Source organism: Meleagris gallopavo, chromosome 9 (assembly GCF_905368555.1).
Source record: "Meleagris gallopavo chromosome 9, MGAL_WU_HG_1.1, whole genome shotgun sequence".
In the NCBI taxonomy this organism is placed as follows: Eukaryota; Metazoa; Chordata; class Aves; order Galliformes; family Phasianidae; genus Meleagris; species Meleagris gallopavo.
In genome coordinates, this window is record NC_139412.1 from 19,174,579 (window position 1) to 19,199,160 (window position 24,582).

At 49.0% G+C, this 24,582-nt stretch overlaps 1 protein-coding gene, 1 long non-coding RNA gene and 1 pseudogene across 5 annotated transcripts; 2 read left to right on the forward strand and 1 right to left on the reverse strand.

Moving 5' to 3' along the window:
- Positions 1-2,711: 2,711 nt before the first annotated feature.
- On the forward strand, positions 2,712-16,286 carry LOC146543813 (uncharacterized). 3 transcript variants are annotated; one of them, XR_014884947.1, is made up of 8 exons: positions 2,712-6,973; positions 7,240-7,317; positions 9,659-9,793; positions 10,197-10,452; positions 11,174-11,324; positions 14,168-14,987; positions 15,334-15,534; positions 16,165-16,286. It is a non-coding gene; the product is annotated as an uncharacterized LOC146543813 (long non-coding RNA). The 3 variants fall into 3 exon arrangements; XR_014884945.1 differs by lacking the exon at positions 11,174-11,324; XR_014884946.1 differs by lacking the exons at positions 9,659-9,793; positions 11,174-11,324.
- On the reverse strand, positions 2,778-6,182 carry LOC109365132 (SUN domain-containing protein 3-like; annotated as a pseudogene). The gene is made up of 7 exons (XR_014884944.1): positions 6,062-6,182; positions 5,661-5,799; positions 4,972-5,056; positions 4,319-4,431; positions 3,796-3,963; positions 3,313-3,399; positions 2,778-2,941 (listed from the first exon to the last, which is right to left on the reverse strand). The product of XR_014884944.1 is annotated as an SUN domain-containing protein 3-like (transcript).
- A 388-nt stretch (positions 16,287-16,674) lies between the features above and the next one.
- Positions 16,675-18,524, forward strand: LOC109364139 (uncharacterized). The gene is made up of 4 exons (XM_085230471.1): positions 16,675-16,718; positions 17,009-17,344; positions 17,640-17,716; positions 17,838-18,524. Exons 1-4 carry the CDS (start codon positions 16,691-16,693, stop codon positions 17,892-17,894), a joined length of 498 nt encoding a protein of 165 aa, XP_085086597.1. The 5' UTR covers positions 16,675-16,690; the 3' UTR covers positions 17,895-18,524.
- The last annotated feature ends 6,058 nt before the right edge of the window (positions 18,525-24,582 follow it).

Consider the following 24,582-nt stretch of genomic DNA (forward strand, 5'->3'; position numbering starts at 1 on the left):
GGTGCGGGGAGGACGGAGCCAGGCTGTGCTCAGCGGTGCCCAGCAGCAGGACCGGAGGCACTGGGCACACACTGCAGCACGGCAGGTTTCCCTGTATGTCACCACTGAGCCCGTTGGATATTTTTGTCAATGATCATGATGCAGGAGATGTGTGCATCCTTGTGAAATCCACCAGGCATCCTAAGGAACGAGGTGCTGCTGGCACTCCTGAAGTTTTTAAGGGGCAGCAGGGGTAACTGGAGGGCTCAGGGCAGTGGCTGGGGACTCTTGAAGGGACTTTGAGTTGCTGTGGGTTCAGAATTGTTTTTTTTTCATGTTTCACACAGAAGGTGGCAGTTTGGCTCAGTACCTCGAGGTGACAACAGGATTCCCAAACACCAGAAATGAGGGGTGGCCAGCAAGGACAGGGAGGTGATTGTCCCTCTCTACTCTGCTCTTGTGAGGCCCCATCTGGAGTACTGTGTCCAGGTCTGGAGCCCTCAGTACAAGGAAGACAGAGAGCTGTTGAAGAGGGTCCAGAGCAAGCCACAAAGATGATCAGGGGACTGGAGCACCTCATCTACGAAGACAGGCTGAGGGAGCTGGGCTTGTTCAGCCTGGAGAAAAGAAGGCTGCAGGGTGACCTCATTGCAGCCTTTCAGTACTTAAAGGAGCCTACAAACAGGAGAGGAATCAATTCTTTGAAAGGGTAGATAACAGCAGGACAAAGGGAAATGGTTTTAAGTTGAGGGAGGGAAGATTTAGGTTGGATGTCAGGGGGAAGTTTTTTACAGAGAGAGTGGTGAGGTGCTGGAACAGCTGCCCAGAGAGGCTGTGGATGCCCCATCCCTGGAAGTGTTCAAGACCACGTTGGACGGGGCCCTGGGCAGCCTGGTCTGGTATTAAATGGGAAGGTTAGTGCCTTGCATGTAGCAGGGGATTGGAGATTCATGATCTTGAGGTCCCTTCCAACCTGGGCCATTCTGTGTGATTCTGTGAATGGAGGTTGTGGTGAGTTGGGGGTCAGCATCTGCTCCCATGTAACAGTGATAGGACGGGAGGGAACAGCCTCAAGTTGTGGCAAGGGAGATTCAGGCTTGACGTGAGGAAATAGTGCTGCTCCTAAAGAGTGGTTGGGCGCTGCAATGGGAGTGGTGGAGTCACCAACCCCAGAGGTGTTCAGGGATGCTGAGACGTTGTGTTGAGGGCCGTGGTAGAGTGAGAGCTATTGGAGATAGGTGGATGGTTGGAGTGGGTGAGCTTGGAGGGCTTCTCCAAACTTGTGATTGTGTGATTGGGGATACAGGATTGAGGAGGGACATGAGGGGGGAAGGGGGGGGGGAAAGGGAGAATGGGGGGAGCAGGGAAGAAGGAACCCTTAGGGTAAGAATAGTGGGAGTCACTGGGGGAGGACAGGGGACTGTAGGGGTCAGAATGGGGGACTGAGTGGGGGAATTTTTTTGGGGGGAGAGAATAGGAATGGGGGAATAGGAGGGGTGGGATGGGGTGGGGGTAAGGAAGGGACACTGGGGGTAAGAATGGGGAACCGAATGTGTGCAGGGGGGCACTGAGGTGGGGGGTCGAAGAGGACTGTAGGGATCAGAAGGAGGGAATTGGAGGAGTGGAATGGGACAGGGGGGAAGGGACCCTTAGGGTAAGAATAGGGGGACTTGCTGGGGGGGAATAGGGGACCCTGGTGGTTAGAATGGAGAGTTTAATGGGAGGGGGGTGGATAGGGGACTCTAGGGTTCGGAATGGGCAACTGAGGGAGGGTATTGGTGTAAGGAGAGAATCACCATGAGGGAATAAGAGTGGAATGGGATGGGGATGGGGAAAGGACCCTGGGGGTCAGAATGGGGAAGTGTGTGTGCAGGGAGGCACTGAGGTAGAGGGTCAAAGAGGTCTGCAGGGATCAGAATGAGGGAATTGGAGCGGTGGGATGGCATGGGGGTGAAGGGACCCTTAGGGTAAGAATGGGGGGACTCACTGGGGGGGACAACAGGGGACTCTAGGAGTCAGAATGGGAGACTGAGGGGGGGTAATGGTAGGGGGGAAGAGGATCAGACTATGGGAATGGGTGGGTGGGAAGAAACCCCTAGGGTAAAAATGGGGGGACCCGCTAGAGGGGGAGAGGGGACTCTGGTGGTCAGAATGAGGAATTTAATGGGGGGATGGGAGGGGGGAGGATGGGTAGGAGACTCTAGGACTCAGAATAGGGACTGAGGGGGGCAACGGAGGAGAGGAGGGTAGGAATGGGGGAATAGGAGGAGTGGAACGGGATGGGGGAGGGGAAGGGACCCTGCGGGTAAGAATGCGGTACTGAGTGTGGGGGGGCGACTGAGGGGGAGTCGAAAAGGACTGGGGGAACTGGAGGAGGGAGGGTCTAAAGGTCAAATGGGAGGGGGACCGGGAGGAGAGTGTGATCCTGGGGGTCAGAAAGAGGGACTCGGGGGGTTTATGGCCGAACCGTGGAGGACGAGATAGCAATGTACCTTGGATTGGAGGGGAGCACAACGCACCTCTCCACACCGAGCAGAGCAGAGGCCCCGAGCACCACAGAGGCCCCACGGGACCACTGCAGAGCGGCCCCCGCCCCGGTACCCCCCCCGAACACCCACTTGTAGAAGCCGAGGCGGCGCTCGGAGCCCCGGGGCTGCCAAGCGGTGTTGGAACAGCGCGAGGCCCCGCACCACTTCCGCATGGCCACCGCCTCATCGCGGCGCAGGGTGATGACGTCACAGCTCGCCGCGGCTCTCGCACAGTTCAGACCTGCAGCTCCGCCTTCCCCCAGATCCAAGGAGGGCAGAAAGTAATCAACATTTTATTTTAATTATTGCCTTCTAACATATCTCTGCTGTCTTCTATGAATTCCCGTGAATTTCACTCGGCAGCTGTGTTCTGCGTTTCCCCAGTTGCTCTGCACCTCCAATTTGACACGGCCGAAGGCTTTGCGGGGCTCCTTCTGCCAATACAAAGAGGAGAGGCTTCCTTACGCACGTGGCTGAACCCTGGCTTGCGCTGCTCCGGTTCCTGGGCTGCCGTGGGATGCCAGAACGTCGCTGCTGATGGGGGAAGGCAGCTGCACTCCTCCCTCCCACCAGCAATCGTCCCTCCACACCCGCAGGGGGACGGACAGTTTCCCTCCCACAGCGCCTTCCGGCTGCTGCTCTCTCTGCTCTAGCAGGAAGAGAAAGTGCTTCCAAGGGTAGGACGGCTGTCTCGTCTGTCTTCCCCACAGGAGTTGGCCGTGTTGGACAGCAGAGCAGGGCCTGGCTGATCAGGCAAACCCTTTCTTATTCCTCCCTGGCAGTCTGCTGCACACACTTGCCATACCTGCACTTGGAAGGTCTGGGCAATCTATCTGTCCACATCGTAAACGAATAACCCCAGGAGAGTTTCACCTTCGTCCTCATCCACTCCCTGAAAGACAAGAGATGATGGCGGTCACACTTAGGCAGGCCATGTGAAAAAGAACACGCCGAGGCCAAAGACGGGAGCCCTTGCCCCGCTCCCTCAGCTCTGGCAGGATTGGAGCACAAAGAAGGGTGAACCTGAGTCAGGGCATGTGGAGCAATTGCTCCCAGCTGCTCGGCAACGAAGAGCAGCAGAGGCCTCCGGAGACATGTAAGCACACCAAGGGTCTCCGTGACCTTGGGCTGGATGCTGTGCTCTGCAGTAGCCCACCACAGCTTTCTGGGAGCTCCCACGGCTGTGGGGTCTTATGGGGCTCTGTGGAGGCTCTGTGGGGTCTTGTGGGGCTCTATGGCAAAGCTTTTCCTTGGGGCACTCCAGAAGAAGCAGCAGGCAGAGACTTACCAACACAGCAAACTCTTTGGGGGCACTGCTGACTTCCCTGGAGGGAGAGACCACCTTGGAGATGTGCCAGATGGTGAAAGCCATGGGCTGGATTTTCTCCAGCAGCCGGATGACCACATGGCCCTGAGATCCTTGGAAAGCCCAGCAGTTGCCAGGAGAAATATCAGGCTGAAATGTGAAAGACGTGTCTGTCAGTGGTGAGCAAAGAGCCACCAGAGCTGGCAAGGAGCACAGAGATTGCCTTCTCTGTGGACTGCCGTTCTCCTCGTAATGGAACGGTAGTCAAGGGACAGGAGGGGAATATGCAAAGGTTTGGACAACAGGTCTGGAGTCAACTGCCTTTCTCTGCTTGCCCAGAGCCAGCGGGGCAGCCCTCCCTGCATTTTTCACCCCATCACCCTCACGATGCTGGTGTCAGTAATGTGGGGAAGAGTGTGGGCTGAGTAGTGCAGCTGGGCCAAAGGAAATTGCTGTGCGCTTGCTCCTGCAGCCAGAAGGCAAGGCACCATTTCTCCTGCCATACATGCAAGTGTGTCTCGGGAGGCTCTGCAGTGGAAAAAAGTGGAGAAAGCTGATGGTTCTTCCAGCCTTTTCCACCATAACTCTTGGATGTCCTCTCTGCATCAACAGTGGCACCTGAAATAAAGATGGAAAGACATGCACCAGGAAAGCCCAGAGATGAGCTGAAGGAATGAGTGCTTGTTCCTTGAAGCTCTTGGCAGGGCTCTGGGGTGCAAAATCCCTCCTGTTGTGTATGGGAATTGTTGAGTCCAGCCTGAGCCACTGATTGAGCACCTGGGGAAAGGAGCTGGTTAGCCGTAGGAGCACAAGTGAAGGCTTTTTAAATTCTCAGAGAGAGGAGATTTAGATGGAATGTCAGGAGGAAATTCTTGACCCGCAGTGGGCAGTGAGGCCCTGTAATGTGCCATCCAGAGAAGCTATGGATGCCTCATTCCTGGAGATGCTCGAGACCAGCTTGGATGGGGCTCTGAGCACCCTGATGGAAAAGGTGGCAGCCCTGTCAATGGCAGGGAGTTGGACTGGGATGGTCTGTAAGGTCCTTTCAGACCTCAGCCATTCTAAAGCTCTAGGAGATAACTCTGACAGAAAGCAGAGCTTGGCAGGCTTTGGGGAGTGCCAGACACAAAGCTGAGGGTAGTGAAGCTGTCTACATACCTATGGTTTCCAGAGCCCAGTTGGGCATCCAGATGCTGTTTTCCATTACCTTCTCAATTGTGTGCTGTGTCAACTGCAGAATTTTCTGGCAACAAATAGGGAATGGAGAGACAGCAGTGAGCACAAATACTGGAGGAGATTGGTGTGACCAGGGAGTCCTATCCAAGACCTAAGGGAGGGCTCCATGTCTTTCCAGAAATCCAGCAAGATGAGCCCCCGATGAGCCACTGGACTCCAGAGACATAGCAAAGATTGACTTTGGGCTCTGCCTGACCCCCTTGCCGCCAGCCTTGTGCCATCTCCAGAACAGCCTGGACAGGCAGTCAGATCTTGCCCTGAGCCAGCCAGGCCCTGCAGTGCTCCAGTTGCAGCTGGCCTGGAGAACAGCCCTTCCAGCTAAGAAGCCTGACCCGCAAGTCTCTTGGAAAGGACAGTGTTTGGCCTCCAAGCCAAGCTCAACTTGCCTGGCTAGGGCCCAGCCCAGGGGGAATTCACAGCGCTGCACAGAGCACCCTGATCCCAGCTGTACTGTGCAGCTAGCACCAGCAGCAGCTCTCAGTGAGGGAAGCAGAGCAGCTCCAAGACACAAGAGAAACTGAGCCTGAGAGCCAAGTGTGTGGCAGGCAGCCAGAGCACAGAGCTGTCTCTGGAAGGGGCTGAGAGGAAACAGGAGGGAGCAGAACCATTACCTCTCTCTTCAATCCATGGATCCCATTCTCTTGGAGGGCATCAAACACTGACTGGAGAATGAAGTCCTTCATGGCCAACAGCTGAGTAGTTTCCACGTTCAGCTCCTGCCTCTTCCCCTCCAGCCAAACCGGTGAGTTCCTGAAGGCAAAGGCAAAGCGAGTCTTCAGCACTGTCCACCCCACAGGTCAGAGCTCCAGTGCCATGAGTGAAGGATTCTGGCGGGTTGTGCCCTTCCTTATCCCTCAGCCCCTTTCATTCCTTTGCTTTGCCAAGGGCTGCTTTCCACCGTACAGATGGGAAAGGCTGGAGCCCTGGGCACGAGGCAAAGGTGTGCAAAGAGCACACAGCCAGCTGAGACCACGCTACAGAGTCAGGTGCAGGGGTAAGGAAGTGTTCTTACCCCAGAGACAGGAGCTTATGCACAACAAGTCCTGCTGACACCATCTGGAAGAGAAAGGCATTCAATGGGAGAAAGCACAAGGAGCACAGCCAGGGCTTCCAAAGGAGCTTCCCAGGGAACTGCTGGCAGAATTTCCTGCTGCTTCCCAGCAGTTTGCAGAGGACCGCTGCCCAAAGTCGGGCTCTTAAGCCCTCCCTGTGCTGCAGAGCATCTGCTGCTTCTCCGTTTGCTTTCCCATCCCCTCCAGACTCCCCAGTGCCACGGATGGGCCAAAGACCCCTTCTTCCCACGCGCTGCCACCTTCAGCCCGAGCTCTAAGATGAGCACTGGGAAGATGCTTTCACACCAAAGCCCATTCTGCTGCCAAGGCGATCTCCAGCCCAGCTCAAAGGCCCGCCCTCCATCTCAACAGTGAGAAGCCTATGGCCATTCTTCCAAAAAAAAAAGAAAAATGAAAAAACAAACAAACAAACAAAGAAATATGAAAAAAAAAAGGGGAAAAAAGGAAAAAAGAAAAAAGAAAAGAAAAAAAATAAAAAAGAAAATTTAGAAAATAAAAAAATGAAAAACAAGATGAAAAAAGAAAAAAAAGAAAAAAAGACAAGTAAAAAGAAAAAAAGCAAAAAGAAATTTTAAAAGAAAAGTGAAATGAATTAAAAAAAGAAAAAAGAAAAAAATAAAAAGGAAAAAAAGAAAACGTTGAAAGAAAAAAAGCAAAAAAAGAGCAGGAAAAAAAAAAAGAAAAAAAGAGACATGAAAAGAAGAAAAAATCCAAGTAAAAAGTAAAGAATAGCAGTTGAGAAAAGAGTGGATGGCAACAAATGTAGAGAAAGCAAAGCACAGTAAGGGCAGGCAAGGCAAGAGTAGCAGCCAAAAGCAGAAGAATGAAGGAGTGAGTGAAGAGCAGGAAAGGTAAGTTTCCCATATGGCAGGGGGGAAGGGAAGGAGGGGAGGAGAGGGGAAGAAGGAAAAAGTGGGAGGTAGGGATGAGGGGAGGAGACAGGGGGCGGGAAGGGGGAGGGGAGGGTTGAAGGGAAACTCGAGAAAAATAGGCAAAGAAGAGAATAAGAAGTGAAAAGCAATGCAGGTCAATGTAGAGAAAGCAAGTAGGAAAGCTAAGCGTAGCAGAGCAAAGGAAAGCAAAGGAATGCAGTGAATGACAGTAAGCAACCTTGCAGGAATGGAGGAAGGTGGGAAGAGCTGAGGCCCGGCTTGCCACAGGAGCTGCGCAGAAGGAGAAGAAGCTGGGCCCAAAGGTAAGAGGAGCTGCTTTGGGTCGTGGGCTTGAAGCAAAGCTGAGAAGCTATGGCCGGGAGGAGGTGTAGGGAGCTCCAGGCAGCTTTGCTGTCTCCCCAAGAGATGCGGGCTGTGGGCACGGCAGCAGGCAGGAGTGCTGGCCAGAAGCAGCATCTCTGTGGAGAAAGGCAAAGGGCAGAGGAGGCTGAAGAGGAGCTACCAGGCATGGCCTTGGTCAGCAAGGGGAAGCAAAGCCTGAAGGGCATGAGAAGGGAGTAGAGAAGGGCCTGCAGAAGGAGTGAAGCTGCGAGCAGAGCTGAGAGCAAGCTGTCAAAGCAGCAAGCAGAACAGGCAAGTGTTGAGACTTGGAGCGAGTGGCAGGAAAAGACAAGAGCATTAAGAAAAAGCAGGTGAGGGGCCAGCAGCTCAGGTAGGGAAAGTGAGGGGCAAGCAGGTTAGCTGGGAAAGTGATTGGACAGAAGGTCAGCTAGAAAGGCAGGTAGAACAAAGTGATGAGAAGCTAAGTGAAGGGTAGGCATGATAATTTTAGGCTAAGTCTAGGGTTAGGGTAGGGGTAATGGTGGTGAGGATAATTTTAAATTGTAAGGTTTGGGATTGTAGGGGATGGGAGAAGACAGGAGGGAAGAGTGGAGGGTTAAAGGAAAACCTTGCGATTAAAAAGAGAAAAAAAGGGAAAGGGAAAAAAAAAAGCAGGAAAACAGGGTAAAAGTCTCCTCTCTTTTCTCCATCTGTACTCTTCCTCTTTCTTTTTCCCTGTTTATTTTTTCTGTTTTGCTGTTCGTTCTTTCTTTTCTCCTTGCTTTTTTCTTCATTTGCACTCTTCTTAGTTTTCCTTTTTTTCCTGCTTCCTCACTCCTGTTTCTGCAGCGTTTGTGCTCCTCTGCTGCTGTTCTGTCTTCTATCATTTTATCATAACTCTTTTACATTTGCTGTCCTCTTCTGCTGTTTTTTTCCCTTCTTCCCAGCTCTACTTTATTCTGCAGCATCTCTTCAGTTATGCTGTTCTTTCTTCACTCTTTCTTCACTTCCTTTTCCTTCTGTACTACTTCTGTTGTTCCCTCTTCTCTGTATCCTTGCTGCTTTCATCTGCATTCATTCTCTTCTTCTGCTGTTCGTTTTTCCCTGTATCCTCACTCCTCTTTCTCTGCATCTTAACACCTCTTCTGATCTTCTGTATTCAGTCTCCTCACTCTTCTTCTCTGCTGCATTCCTTTTCCCCTTTCTTCTGTGATTATTCACTCCTCTTTTTTTCTGCATCTGCACTCCTCTTATTCTGTTTCTTCTTCCTATCCTCACTCCTCTTTTTTCTGTTGCTTCCCACCTCTTCTGTTTTTTTTTCTCTGTCTCCTCAATGCCCTTTCACCTCCATCTGCACTCCTCTTCTGCTGTTCTTTTTTTCTGTATAGTCACTCCTCTTTCTTCTCCATGAGCTCTTTAGCTCTGTCTCCTCTCTCCTTTTATTTCGTCTGCACTTCTCCTCTGTGCTTCTTTCTTCCATCTCCTCACTCCTCTTACTGCTGTATCTGCACTCCTCTGCTTTGCTCTGTCTTTTATCTATCCTCACTCCTCTTTCATCTGTGTATTTACTCCAGTTCTTCTACTCTTTGTTCCCTGTATTCTCACATCTTCCTTCTGTGTCTGCTCTCCATTTTGGCTGTTCTTTCTTCCATTTATCCTCACTCTTTTGCATCTGCACTACTCTTCTGCTGTTTTGTTGCCCCTGTGTGCTCTCTGGCATTTCCACTCCAATTTTGTTTTTTCTTCCCTTCCTCTTTCTTCTGCATCCACACTCCTCTTCTCCTGTTCTTTCTTTTCTGTATCCTCTCCTATTTCTTCTGCTTCTGCTCTCCTCCCTGCTTTTCTTTGTTCCTGGTATCCTCTCTTGTTTTCCATCTGCATCTGTTTCCTCTTCTGCTGTTCTTTTTTTCCTTGTATCTTCACTCCTCTTTCTTCTGACTGCACTCCTCTTCTCTTTTGACCCTTCTTCCCTGAGTTCTCACACATCTTTTTCATTTACACTCCTTTCCCGCTGTTCTTCCTATACTGTCATCTCTCTCTTTCTTCATCTGCTCTTCTCTTCCTAGCACGATCTGCTCTTCTTTACTGCTCTTTTCTTTCTCTGCTCTTCTGTCCTCACTTCTCTCATGCTCTTCTCACATGCCTCTTTCCTCTCTTCCCATTTCCTGTACTTCTGTCATAGTTCTTTTCTCTATTCTCCTCTTCAGCTCCTCTCCGCTTCTGCTTTTCTGTCTTATCTCTATCCTTTCCATCATGCTAATCCCTTTGTCGTGATAACCTCCTGTCTCACCATTCCACCAGTGATCTTTCTCACTGTTACAGGTGCCATCCATCCCTTTCCTGGACTGTCCATGTGCCAGCTCCAGATGCTGCCCAGAGGACTGACTGTGACCACACAGTCTTGCCAATGCTTTGTGCCCTGGATTTCACAGCATCTTGATGGCAAGGAATGCTCTTGTGAGGATGCTGAGCAACGCTTTTGAGCTCTGCTCTTTTCCTGGACCAGTATTCCAAGCTCTTCTGAGCCGAGAGCCTGTCTCTCTTTTTGCCTGGGGTTCTGTGGCACAGTTAGCAAGCATGGACTTTGCCAGCCACCTTGGTTCAGCTTCAGTGGCCAGATGACAGCAGGGCAATCCTGCAGCTCATGGCAGCCCTGTGGCTCTGCCCCTTTGCCAGGCTGGAGAGCTGAATCAGCTCCGAGATGTGGGACCAGTTGTCCTCCTGACAGTTGATCCTGATCCTTCCCGGGTCCTGCTGCTAAGCACCGATAAGAGGAGCAGGTTAACAGGCAGAAGGGTCTGGCCTTCTGCTGGGTGACAGCCCCCTGCATGACCTGTTCCTGCTTTCTTTTTTTCCCAAGGTGGCCTTGTGCTTCCCAGGGTGTGCGTGGACCTTTCTGATGGCAGTGAGCAGCAAGGAACCCAGCGGGTTTTAGCTTCCGTCCTGCCCTGCACCTGAGTGAGGGACCCTGCGACCTGCTCTGGAGATAAGAGGTGGCTGCCATGCTGATCCGTGGTGCAGCATTTCCCACTGAACTGTGTTTTCCCTCAGAGTTTGCTCTGTCTGTGGAGATCTGGACTTTTCGAGTATTTTGTGAGTCCTGTTCTTCAGAAAGGGTAAGTAATTCTGTCTTTATTTACTGGTTTGTGTCCTTTACCTTTCTTGGATAATTTAGGACTGGTTTCAAGCAGCTGTTTTTTCTGTTGTCCTTATCTGCAATTACCCTTCTGGGTTATGGTGATGGGATACAATTTTGGGTTAGATGTATGGGTGAAGAGTTGCCATTGTAATGAAGTGGAAATGGAGGTGTCACCATCTCTGGAGGTGTTGAAGGAGTATTTAGATGTTGTACCAAGGGACACAGTTTAGTGGGAAACATTGGTGATAGGTGGATGGTTGGACTGGATGATCTCGGAGGTCTTTTCCAAGCGTGGTGATTGTGTGATTCCTTGGATTTACACTTCTGGCTTGTGAAGAGGTGTTAGCATTTAATGCTATAGCTAAGTGCTGAGGTTAACCCTTTTGGGTTAGGGTTTGGTGTTACTGCTTTCTGTTAGGTTTAAAAGTTAAGGCTTAACACTTGGATTTAGTGATGGTGGGGGGGTGTGCCTGGGGGTTTGTTCTTTCTAGTTAGGGACAACAGCAGCACTTTTGAGATGGGGATGAAGGTTAAGCATTAGCATTTTGGATTAGGGTTGAGGAGTACCTTTTGGGGTGAGTGTTAAGGGTTAGCCTTCTGAGTTAAAGGGTTAAGAGTTGCCCTATAGGGTTAATGCTAAGTGATGCTGTAGTGGCTGTGCTTAATCATAGCTTGAAACACGATTTTTCACCTGATAGAAAGGCAGGGCCAACCCAGGGGCATGCGATGTTCCCGAATGACAGAAGGTCTGGAGCCAGGATCCACCCCTTCCCAGCCCTCATTGAAGGTCTGGCAGTGGAGGCAAGGGGATCTCACTGGAGATCCCTGCCTACCTGAGTCCTTCTGAAGGTAAGCAGCTTCTTCCCTTGACTTCTGAGCCCACAGCTGTTGCCTTTGAGAAAATCCTCCCTTGCTGCAGCCTTGGACCTTGCTCCTCTGCTGTCATGGCTGTGCTTTCCATCAGGCCTGGCCTCATGGGACTTGGCCCCACAGGCCTTGCTGGCTGCTAGTTGTGTTGGTGTTGGTTTGGTTGGTGGTAGTTGCAGTAGATAATGGCAAAAACATTTCCTTAGTGCTTAGAGTAAGGAGATAAGTGAGAAAACAGGAGAGTCTTGAGAGGAAGGAGTAAGCGATGGCAGTGCTGTGCTGGAAGCCATAGTGGAAGCAGTAGGACTATTGGTGGCAGTAGAGTGAAATGAGTCTGCGTCTAAATGGTGGTTCTTAGAGCTGTGTCTATTCGTTGGAGAGACCAAACAATGTGGAGGTACATGTACTGACTGTTGTTTGGCTCAGGAATGAAGTGTGTTTCTCAGCTGGCGCATCTGATAGCATTGTGTTTGCTCGTGCAGCTTTGCTCTGCGCGTTGTAGAGCTGTCAGGCAGACATGGGTTGATTTGCCACTCTTTCAGCAGGAATGAGACTAGTAATACTTTCTGTAAGTGCATTGCAGTGGAAAAGTGAGTTTGTTTTGGCTGTAGAAACCGTGTATTTGAGGGATTTTGGTGGACGTGGTCTCACAGGACAAGGATTCTATTGGCGACTGGTTTCTGTGACACGGAAAAGTCGTACTTTGTTTTAAGGATGAAGCATGGGACTCTTATTGCGAAAGGAGAAAACGGGAAGCCTGTGTGGGTAAGAACATTCTGTGAGCTGTAGTTCGGGTGCCTTGAGCTAAACAGGATTGTATGGAAGGATGTGTGTGATGGAAGAGAGAGGAAAGTGCCTTGTGTTGACTGTAAAGATGGTAGAATATTAGAGCCGTGGAAAGGCAAATTGAAGAAACACAACAGGCGTCTGGACTTGATGCACTGTCTTTCTGTCCAGGTTTTCTGTTTGTTGGTTCCTGGGACAGTTCTGAGCAGTTTGCATCCCAGCTTTCTCCCAAGCCCTGCCTGCAGAAAAAGGCAGCAATCAGAGGAAGAGAAGGAAAAACCAGAGGAGTGGCCTTCCGAGAAAAGAGTTGAGGGGGAGCAGGAAGAGCTTGAGGCAGTGTTTTGGAGAAGTAGTGCTTTGACTTAGGGTTGTTCTGAGTCTGAGTTTTCCTCGCCCTGGGTTATCACTGAGTGCAGCTATTTGTTTTCTTGGATCCTGTGTATGCATTGTTGGTAGACAGATTAGTGTGTGGAAAAGACAGCTGAGAATCCAGGGCATGGCAATGTACTTCTGCTGGGCAGATGTACTGAACTGCTGGAAGGATTGTGGGAATGGGAAGAGAAGCTGGATTTCTCTTGCACTCCCAGATTGTATCAGTTCTGCCTCCCGTTCACTGAGCTGAACGCACAGTGTGTGTGAAGCCTTCTGCTGGGAAACCCACGGTCCCCACAGAGTGGGCGCAGAAACGAAATGGAGCTGAGATGCAAGTGTGCTGTGAGTCCTACTGCTGAGGACAGGGAGGAGCCCCAGCTAATAAAACGGCTTTGGTAAGAACAGCGGTGAAAGCAGGAGTGGATATGGAAGTTTTGGATTGCTCTTGGAGGAAAGGTGGAAGTTTCAAATGTTCTGCAGGTTCAGCATGCTCCTGCTGCCTTGGTGTGCCAAGCCTGCCTGCCCTTCCTATGCTGTGTCGGGTTTTTTCCTTTATTTTCTCAGGAAGGAAAACCAATTTCTAGGCCAGGAGAAGAAGAAATGAAGCAATCTTCCCTGCACGGCTCACTTTGCATGAGTTGCCAAGTGCTCCAGGGGTAATGGGTGCTGATGAGCTGGCCTTTGTGGCAGGGGCTGTGGCTTTATTTTATGCCTGTCAGAACTTGAGGCCTGGGATTTTCCTTTTAGAGTGCCCACTGTCTGTTTTAAATGATGAAAAATGATATTAAAAATGGCTTCCTTCCTTGTATTGGAATAACGCATTGAGTTTTGATATTTCTGCCTTTCCATTCCTTTAGCAACTGGGGTATTGATGCAGGTGCACACCTCTCCCATTTTGTCCTTCTGCTTTGTCTAAAAGAATAGTAAACTCAGCAATCTCTGTGAAATTTCCTTGAAGTATTTTACTTCCTTTGCCCCCAGGAAGCAATGGTGTGGAAATGATGCACAGTGACCTGATGTCTGATTGTTTGGGTCTGTTAAAAACCACCATGATGAGAAAAGAAGGTTTGCATGGATTCTGTGCTGACTTTGTCAGTACAGCCTTGTGGACATGGCATGGCAGGGAGAAGGAATTTCCTTTCCGATGGAATGTTGACATCCCATGTGTTGGTGTGTAAGTGCTCCATGCCTGTGCCCTGCACGCTTCTGAATGGGCAGCTCAGCTTTTGTGTCAGTTAGCCACCTGTGGCAGAGCAGATCAGGCTTTCTGCAGGCATGGGCAATCATCCCATCACTTTGTGCCTTACAAGGACTTGAAAACCTTTTCTTTTTGGAGTCCTACTTCCAAGCTTAACCACCATCAGTGAAGCAGATGTTTTTTTTTTTTTTGTATCCTTCAATTCCGAGTCTCTATTTTCCTAAATGCAAAGGAATTTGGAGGTAACCACCTACAGTGAAGTGAGTGATTTCAGTATATTTCAGTATTTATTTCTGATCGTGGCACGCACTTCTCTGTTCAGAGGTCTGCCTTAATGTACAGTGCCTGTTTTAATTCTGAGCAAGGTTGTAGTTGCAACTGACTTCCCAAGGCTGCAACATGTGGTGGTGACACAGCCTTGGACTTCTGACTTTGCGTTAATCGCACATTTTATTTCTCTGCCTTGCAGGGCAGCTCATGCTGGAAGTGGATGGTATCACAGTGTGAGTGAAGGTTGGTACAGGAGCAGATTCTGATGGGAGGAAGGAAGTCCAGGCTAATGGACTCTGCAGCATCTCCTGATATCAGAGGAAGCAGGAATGATATTGCAGAAGAACGTGAGGAACTCTTCAGCAGGAAGCCACAAACCCTGCAGAAAGCTGCAAGAGAGTTGGAGCACGTGTAGATGCCTAGGAAGAAGTCCAGCTGTAGTGTTTCAGCAGTGCCTGGCCATGGGGTGCTGTGGCCCAAGAACAGAGCTATTCTGCCTTTACAGGCTGGCTTGAAAGAAGGACTTTTCTGCCTTCATAAAAAACAGGGCTGCCTCATCCAAATACTTGCTGATTGTTTGGAAGCCCAAACCTTTCCAGCATCCAACCTGTAGGCAGCCAGGAGGTAGTGTCTCCTTGGTCTGATTGTGCAGTGCCTGAGCAAGAGTGTGACCCAGGCTGGCTGCACAAGAGTCGTCTTAATTTCTCTGTTCCTTTATTTTGAATAACTCCATTGGGTGACACTTGAGTTGGTTTCTTAGCGTTTGTATGTAGGAGGTGAAAAATCTCTCTTTGCTGAGATGAAGGCACAGAAGTGATGCGGGCACTCGCTGAGGTCACAGTCGTTGCCGGGGTGGGAGTTTTTGTGCCACAGCTGGTGAGCAGAGCTGCTGCTCTGGTGAACGTGCTGCACGCAGAGACTGAGCTGTGAACCTTCTTTGAGAGAGATCAGCTTGTGAGAGCCCGTCGGAAGCACCTCTGTGGCGTGTGTGTGAGCTGGGCACAGCTCAGGCCAAGCAGGTGAGCTGGGTTTGGTGCTGGGTGGCTGCCGAGAGGTGTCTCAGCAGGAAAGCTGGGCTGGGGTGGGCACGCTGCGTCAGCCCTCGTCCAGGCTGGCGGTGAGACAAAGGGAGTTTTCTTCACAACAGCCACACCAGCCATGTGCTTCAAGGTGCATAACTATTGAGGAGATGGAGAAGAATGCTTGCTGTCAGAAATCATGGCAGCTATACAGAAGCTGGGTGTATTTTGGGGACATTCTTATAACTAGTTGGTTTCGAGTATTGCCCTGCCCAAGAGACTCTTGGGCAACTACATAGCAGAAGAAAGCTGGGAAAGCTTCTTCCTCACTATTTTTCACTTGCAGGTTCTCTCCTTAGTGTTCCTTTCCAAAAGGAGATTTTGGGGATCGAGGCAGTTGAAGAAAGAGTGAAGCCAGCTCCTTCCAACAGTGAGGGCTGTCCCTGTGGAGAGGACCCCGGGAACTTGAGCTTCCTCTGAGGTGTTCTGCAGCATGTCTCAGCGGGGAGACAGACGCAGTTCGCATTCCTGCTTTGCACGTGGAAAGGTATGGCTGGGTTTTCTTCCTTTGGTTTTGGAGAGGAAGAGGTGGAGCAGGGGGAGCCCTACTGGTCCTTTGTTAGCTCAGTAACTGGTTGGGTTGTGCGCGTGCAGCAACAGGACAGCATTGCCAGGCTTCTTAACTTGCTGGGGCAGGTGGGAGCACAGAGCGGGCACTGCCCTCCTGCCAGCTGCGCCTGTTTATGGTTTGCCAGATCTCTGCTGCTGTGGGTTTCTGCTGCAAAGTTTGTTCCAGCTGCCTGCAGTAGTAGAGGGTGGGGAAGAAATGGTGGCGAAGAGCTAAGGCTGTGCACAGTAATTTTGCATGGATTGACCTGTGGGACCTGAAGACACTGTTTCCCTCAGAATAATGCTGGTGTTTGCAGGTGTGTTGGTTTAACCCCCTGAAGTGATGTCTGAGAGCGCCTGTCTTCTCCACCTGAACAATAAGAAAGCTGGATATGCCCAGAAATTGCAGCTTGTGCAGATGTTGTGAATACGCTTCCAAATGTTTCCTTTAGTGATAACTAATATCTCAGCACTCTGATATCCCATCTCTGGCACGATATGGAATGCTGCATTTCTTTGCAAACGTTGGGTGCCCGTTTCCATGGACTTTTCTTTTTTCTCTGCCCAGAAGCAGCGCAGTGCAGTTCCCTGCGCTAGGGAGCAGCAGCCAGCAGGCTGCCAGAAGGCCAGCGCCTTGCAGCACGCAAAGGGACGCGATGGGGATGGACCATCCTTAGCACCACGCAGAAGTGAGTCTCTTCAGCCCTCTGCTGTGAAGTATGGAAGAATGCATTTTAAGTATAACCTGTGAGCAGGTGCAGTGCCATAGGGATGTCAAGTAACCATGGTGGACACATCAGAGAGGCCGACAGCAACAGCTGATGGCAGCAGTGAGACAGAAGTGTGTATAATTGGTGCTCAGATCTGAGTGAATTCCCTTTAGGGACAAAAAATCCATGTCTCGACTTTTGCAGCTGATAGCATTTTGTTTGCTGATGCAGCTTTGCTCTGCAGAATGCAGAGCTGTCAGGCAGACAGGGGTTCCTCTGCTGCTATCTGAGCAGGAATGAGAGCAGTAATGCTTTGTGCAAGCGCACTGCAGTTTAAACATCAGTTTCTCCTCTGGCTATAGAACAGGAAGCCAGACGAGGAGTATGGAGTGTGGCACAGCACCAAAGAGAGGTACAGACACACAGCAGGCATCTGGGTTTGGTGCACTGTCTTTCTAGTTAGGCTTTCTGTCTGTCCTTTCCTGTTGTCATTGTGTGTTGCTCTAGGTCTTAATCCCTGGGGATTGCAGTTACTTTTCCTGGCCCAATTGGAAGTGGGACCCCACAGTTCAGCCAAGATCCTAAGATCCATTGCTGTGAACACTCGAGATGAGATATCCTAGTTTTGTGGCCCATTTTGCAGACTGAAGGTAGTGCTGGACTTATTGAATGTTGCTGCTTCCCCTTTCTTGATTCTAACAGGGAGAGGTGCTGAGCCGAATGGCAAAATCTACGTGAAAGCTTCTCTCCAGACTGGAGGGCTTCCTGGAACAGCAGGTCCCAGCACAGGGGGAAGAGCTTCCCCTGCAGTTGACAGCCACCCACTCTACAAGACCATGGCTGCAAGAAAGCGCAAGGGAGTGGAAGAAGAGGAGCAAAAAGCAGAGCTGTGGCCTGCCAAGAAACTAGTGAAGGTGAAGCACAATGGGGAGAAGGCTCAGAGCCCACATCAGAGCAGAGGCGGTGTGCCAGCTCCAGCAGCACACCCTGGGCCTGCCCCAGCGCTGACTGGGCAGTTCTGGACCTCAAAGCAAAGAGGTAAGAAGGTGCTGCAGCTGTCCTGGTGAGGTGCTTCCCTTATCAAGCACATGGAGTTTGCTTAGGGTTTGCTTTGCTTTTTCCTTCTCTCTGCAGAGAGGGGAAAAGAGTAGAAGGCTACCAAGTCCAAAGGCAAGGCCAGAATGTGTAACCCCTCTTTTCCCGTTAACTCCATGATGGTCTTCTGCTCATCCCACTGGAATACCCTTCCCTGAGAGGCTTCCTAGCCTGTTTTCATGGTACCCGTGTTTCTGTGGTTTTGCTGTTGACAAACTGAATTTCTCTTGCTGTACAGCAAGACAACGACGACAGAAACAGAGGAGAGCGGAAATGAAGAAGGCTGCTCTGAGAGCTGCCGCTGCATGTGCAGAGGTGAGTCCTTGGTGAGCACAAACATGGCTCCTGTTGTTCTCTGTCTGTCAGGCATGAAGGGGATTGTAGAATGCTGGGGGAAGCGGTGTCCTTTTTTGACACTTGCCTTGTTTCTTTCCAGTCCTCCACAATGAACAGCCTTGTGGAGATGATGGAGAAGCTGCAGCTGAAGGACTGAGTGGAGGAACATCAGAAGGCAGCGGCTTCATGGCAGCAGCCCAGCTTGGCACTCTGATTGCAGTCCATCAACAATTGGAGTTTTGTATTCACAAAGAGCACATGGCCTGATTGGTCCAGCAGCACTCAGTGAGCTGCTGCACCACCTCCTCGTTATTCCACTCGCGGCACTGGGTCAGAACTCCCACAGCTCCATCAGGGAATGCTGCAGGTTATTGAAGCAGTGGATGCACCAGTCCTTGGCCCTGCCCATAAACACACTGTCTGCAAACACACTGTCGTGCGAGTAGCACGGCCTGAGCACAGGCGCGCTGAGTTAGAGAACGGCTCCATAGAGCTGCCTGAGTTTCTCGGGGCAGCACTGAGCATAAGTGAGCGTGTGCCCCTCACCCTGCAGGCATCTCTGTTGGGGAAAGAGAGGCTCCACCGGCCGCCTGATCCCGGAAGGCAGAGGTGTTCTCCTGACTTCTCTGCAGTGCTACCTTCCTTCATCATCCCCCCTCTCTTCAGCCACTTTGATGCTTCTTTTCACCTTGGGGGTGAGCTTGAGTGACTCTCATCGCTGCATGGCTTCGTACTGAGTGGTGTGGAATTTTCTAGCTTTGCTTTTAAAAGCCTAAGCTGAAAACTGTAGCGTGCATGTTAAATGTGGGGTTGTAGCACTATGGAAGTGGATCACTTTTGGGATGGAGCTGCTTTTGGTTTTCTAACAAGTGTGTAATGAGCAAAGTTCGCCAACAGGGCCTGAATTTGCTCTCACCTTCTTTCTCTCTGCTCTCCTGCTCTCTGCACGCGACCTCCCACTTCTTCCATCTTTAGTTCTTCTGTTGAACTCCTACCTTATTTCTCTTCCTTTCTTGCTTTGGAATCCCTTCTCTGATACACCCTCGCTTCTCTTTTCTGTCTTTTCTAACTTCTCTCTGCTGCCTTCCTCTCCTCTATTTTTTCCTGTACTTTTCTCTTTTCTCTGCACCATTATTTCTATTCTTCCACCTGACAACAGGCTGGGGGCTGAGAAAACTGCCCCATGATCAAAGAACCAAAAGTTTCTGGCTTGACACCAGCCTCTGAGCCAATTACTCATCAATTGTGCTTTCTAAGCCTGCTCCGTGTCCCTCACTGCCCCTGAAGGCATAGAACAGAAAATCACTTGAGCTCCTGCTCCTTGAACTAAACGCCCTAAACCCTGAAATCTCTTTTCATAGTTTGTAGGTTTCTCTGAGCAGTTTAATCACTGCCAACTTCAACTGTGAGTAAAGGAAAATAATCAGCAGACCTAACCAACTTTGGGAGTTTCCTGGCTTTGTCCCTGAGCCCAGGAAGGCAGCACACTTCCCCACGGTTTGGGTTTGGTCTGCAAGTGGGACCCTCTGTTCCTCCGAGAAGGGAGTTGCCCACCACAACCACCCTTCTTTCTTTCCTGACAGTATATTTGGCCTGCCTGGCTCACCAAGTGTGTAAACAACGAGTATACAGATGTATAATCAATAATGATACAGAAAATTTAGGCTGGAAAGATTATCGCGTCAGAAAGGAATAATCAGAAATGAATGGAAAGCTTACCTGTGACCTGGGTTACCCATTGGCACCCAGTGTCATCCAGTGGTACCCAGTGTCACCCATTGGCACTTATTGGCACCCATTGCCACTCAGTGTCACCCAATGATCCAGTGTAATCCAACAGCAACCAGTGTCACCCATTGACACCCCTTGGCTCCCAGTGGCACCCAGTGACAACCATTGGACCAAAGGTCAACAAATGTCTCCCCATGTCCCCCAATGGAACCCAGTGTCACCAAATCTCCCCCAATGAACCACAATGCCCCCCATTTTCCTCCCCTAGTGTTCCCAAATATCCCCCAAATCCCCAATGTCCAACAATGTCCTCCAATGTTACCCAGTGTCCCCAAATATCACTCAATGTCCACCATAGTTCCCCAAAGTTCCCCAATATCCTTCATTGTCAATCAATGTCCCCAGTGTCACTAAATTTCCCCAGCATCCCCCAATGTCACCCAGTGTCTCCCAATGTCACTCAATTTCACTGATGTCCCCCAATGTTCCTGAATGCCCCCGTGTTCCCCAATGTCACCCAATCTCCCCCAGTTTCCCCAATGTCCCCCGATGTCCTTCATTGTCCCCCAATATTACCTAGTGTCCCCTAATGTCCCCTACAGTGATTCAGTGTCCCTCAGTGTCACTCAATGTCACCTAATGTCCCTGAATATCCCCCAGTGTCCTCCAATGTCACCTAATGTCACCCAATGTCCCCCAATGTGACTCAATGTCCCCACATGTCCCCACATCTCCCTGAATGTCCCCCAAAGTCCCTCATTTCTCCCCAATTTCCCTCAACATCACCGAATGTTCCCCAATGTCCCCCAATGTCTCCTAGTGTACCCAATGACCCCCAATGATCCCCAAAGTCCCACCCAATGTCCCCCCGTGTCCCTCAAAGTCACTAAATTTCCCCAGCATCCTCCAATGTCCCCCAATCTTACTCAATGTTTCCAAGTGACCCCTAATGTCTCCCAATGTTTTTGAATGTCCCCCAAAGTCCCCCAGGGTTCCCAATGCCACTCAAAGTCCTCCAATGTCCCCCAATATCCCTAAAGTCCCCCAATGTAACCCCATGTCTCCCAATGTCACTCAATGTCACCAAATATCCCCAATGTAACTCAATGTGCCCAAATGACCCCCAATGTCACCTAGTGTCCCCCAGTGTCACTCAATGTACCACAATGTCCCCTAAAGTCCCTCAGTGTCACCCAATGTCACCCAATATCCCCAAGGACCTCCAGTGTGGCCTAATGTACCCCTATGCCTTCATTGTCACCCCAATATCCGCAACATACCCCAATGTTTTCCAAAGTCCCCCAATGTCCCCCAGTGACCCCAATATCTCTCAATGTCCTCCAAAGTCTCTCAATGTCTTTCAATGTCCCCCAGTGTTCCCCAGTGTTCCACAATGTCCCCCAAAGTCACTCAATGTTTCTCAGTCTCCCCAATGTCTCCCATGTCACTGAATGTCCCCCAATGTCCCCCAAAGTCCCCCAAACATTCCCAATGTCCCCCAATGTAACTCAATATCCCCCAATGTCACCCAAAGTCTCCCAGTGTCTCCCAGTGTCCCTAATATCCCCCAATCATCCCTATGCACTCCAATGTCCCCTAAAGTCACTCAATAGCACCCAATATCCCCCAGTGTTCCCAAATGTCCTCCTGAGTTACTCAGTGTGCCCCTTTTCCCTCAATGTACCTTAATGTTACTCAATGTCCCCCACTGTTTCCCAATATCCCCCAATGTTCCACAATGTCACTCAATGTACGCCAATGTCCCCCATTTCTCCCCAATTTCCCTCAATGTCACTCAATGTCCCTAACGTCCCCTAATGTCTCCCACTGCCCCACAGTATCCCCAGATGATCCCCAAAGGCAATGCACCTCCGTATAGGAACTGCTGAGTCATAGCCTGAACCTCTGATTGATCACCTGAGGCAAGCAATGAGTGAGCCAGCTTTCTCACAAATAGATGGCATTTTCTGCCCAAAAGAAGACATTTTCTCCAAGAAACACACTTCTCTCACACATACGTGAACGCTTCCCCCCAAAACAAGACATTTGCTCTCCGAAATACCAGCACTCTTACACATACCTCCCATTTCCTAACACAAATACTACTTGACACTCCTCAATGCCACACTTACTCCCAGCAACAGGGCATTTTCTCCCCCAAATACCACTTTCTGCCCCCACAACAGGACATTTTCTCTCCAAAACAAGACATTTGCTCCCAGAAATACCAGCACTCTTACACATACCTCACATTTCTACAAGACTACTTGACGCTCCCCACTGTCACACTTGCTCCAGTGAAGATGGCATCTTCTCCCACATAGACCAGCTGGCTCCCAAATAGACCGCCTTTTCTCCCACATAGACCAGGTTTCTCCCAAAGATGTGCCATAGACCCCCGGAAATACCAGCTGATTTTTCAAAAGATGGCATTTTTTTCCCCAAAAGACCAGCTTTCTCACCAACAGATGTCATTTTCCAACCAAGGGTGCTACTAGCTCCCAGAAAGAGCACGTTTCTGGCAAGTACCTCCCACTTGCTCTCCAAAATACTACTTGACACTCCTCAAGAGGACTTTTTCTCCCATACACACCCTACTTGCTCCCCAAAGGACCAGCTCTCACACCAACAATGCCACACTTGCTCTCCAAGACAAGAGAGAGAGCCCCACAATGGCCCACTTTTCCCCACACACATGTCCTTTTCTCCCAGAAATACCACCTTTCACTTGGAAATTGGACCTTTTCTTCCCAAAATACTGCATGACAATACCAAATCGCACACTTGCAACGAAGAAGAGGACAATTTCTCCCCAAAATACCACTTTTCTCCCATCCATAGGACATTTTCTCCACATTGGATGACAGTTCTGGCAAGAAGTACTAGATTTCTTCTCCACATAGGGCGTTTTTTTCCCTCAATAGGACATTTGCTCCCAGAAATACCGCCACTCTTAGAAATACCTCCCACTTCCTCCCAAATAGACTACACAACACTCCTCATTATGATACTTACTCTCAGACTTTGGGGCGTTTCATTTCAGAAATACCGTTTGTATCCCAAAGAGATGGCATTTTCCCTCAGAAACACCACTTTCCTCACCAATATGTGACACTTTCAACCAGAAATACCATTTCTGTCCCGCAAATGGGGGCATTTTCTCCCAGAAACACCAGCTTGCTCACAGGTAGATGACCTTTTCCCCCCCAAAGTAAGACATTTTCTCCCAGAAATGCCCCTTTTGCTTCGGAATGCCTCCCATTTCCTCCCTCATAGACTACATGACTCTCTGCAGGATGACATTTTCTCCCAGAAATACCTGTTGTTACTCGAGAATACCCCTTTCAATACCACAAATACCTGTTTTTACACGAAAATACCCCTTCCTCTCTCAGAAATACCTGTTTTTACAGGAAAATAAGCCTTTTCACCCACCAATATCTATTTTTACACGAAAGTACTCCTTTTTCTCCACAAATACCTGTTTTTACACGAAAATACCCCTTTTTCTCCCACAAATACTCGTGTTTTATACAAAAACACCCGTTTTTCTCTCCCACCAATACCTGTTTTTAACCAAAAATACCAGTCGTTCTCCCACAAATACCTGCTTTTAACCGAATATACCCCTTTCTCTTCCACCAATACCTGTTTTTACTACGAAAATACCACTTTTTCTCCCACCAATACCTGTTTTTACATTAAAATAGCCCTTTTTCTCACGCAAATACCAGTTTTTACATGAAAATACCCCTTTTTCACCCAGAAAAAGGTGTATTTTCATGTAAAATCAGGTATTTGTGGAAGAAAAAGTGATATTTTCTTGTAGAAATAGATATTGGTTGGAGTGAAAGGGGTATTTTTGTGTAAAAACAGTTATTTCGGGGAGAAAAGGGGTATTTTCGTGTAAAAACAGGTATTTGTAGGAGAAAAGGAGGTATTTTCAGTTTAGAACTGATATTTGTAGGAGAAAAAGGGATATTTTTGAAGAAAAACAAGTATTTGTCAGAGAAAAAGAGTGCTGTCCTTGAAAAGCAGGTATTGGTGGGATAAAAAGGGGTATTCATGTGTACACATTGATATTTCTGCGTGAAAAAGGGGTTTTTGTTGTTAAAAACAGGTATTGGTGGGAGAAAATGGGGTACTTTCAGTTAAAAACAGGTACTGGTGGGAGAAAAAGGTGTATTTTCGGTTAAGAACTGATATTTGTAGGAGAAAAGGGTTATTTTTGTAGAAAAACAAGTATTTGTGGGAGAAAAGGGGGTATTTTTGTTTAAAAACAGGTATTGGTGGGAGAAAAATGGTATTTCCCGGTTAAAAATAAGGTATTTGTGGGAGAAAAAGCGGTATTTTCGGTGAAAAAGGTATTGGTGGGAGAAAAAGGGGTATTTTTGGTTAAAAACAGGAATTTGTGGTAGAAAAAGGGGTATTTTTAGGTAAGAAACAGGTATTTGTGGGAGAAAAAGTGGTATTTTCGCGTAAAAACAAGTATTTGTGGGAGAAAAAGGGGAATATTTTTGTAAAAACATGTATTTGTGGGAGAAAATGGGGTATTTTCGTGTGGAAACAGGTATTGGTGGCAAAAAAAGGGTTAATTTCGTGTAAAAACAGGTATTTGTGGGAGAAAAAGCGGGTATTTTCGTGTAGAAACAGGTACTTGTGGGAGGAAAAAGTGGTATTTTTGTGTAAATCAGGTATTGATGTGAGAAAAATGGGTATTTTTGGTTAAGAAAAGGTATTTGTGAGAGAAAAAGGGGTATTTTGGTGTAAAAACAGGTATCTGTGGGAGAAAAAGTGGTATTTTTGGTTAAAAACGTATTGGTGGAGAAAAGGGTAATTTTGTCTGGGAGAAAAAGGGGTATTTTTCTGTAAAAACAGGTATTTGTGGGATAAAAAGGGGTATTTCCGTTGAAAACAGATATCTGTGGGAGAAGAAGGGGTATTTTCTTGTTAAAACAGGTATTTGTGTGTGAAAAAGTGATATTGTTGGTTAAAAACAGGTGTTGCTGGGAGATAAAGGGGTATTTTCGGTTTAGAACTGATATTTGTAGGAGAAAAAGGGTTATTTTAGTAGAAAAACAGGTATTTGTGGGAGAAAAAGGGGTATTTTTGTG

Coding starts and splice junctions, on each gene's coding strand:
- LOC109364139 (XM_085230471.1), top strand. CDS start 16,691: ATGGAGTGTGGCACAGCACCAAAGAGAG. Junction 16,719..17,008: donor TGGCACAGCACCAAAGAGAG/GTACAGACACAC, acceptor TGATTCTAACAG/GGAGAGGTGCTGAGCCGAAT. Junction 17,345..17,639: donor CTGGACCTCAAAGCAAAGAG/GTAAGAAGGTGC, acceptor CTTGCTGTACAG/CAAGACAACGACGACAGAAA.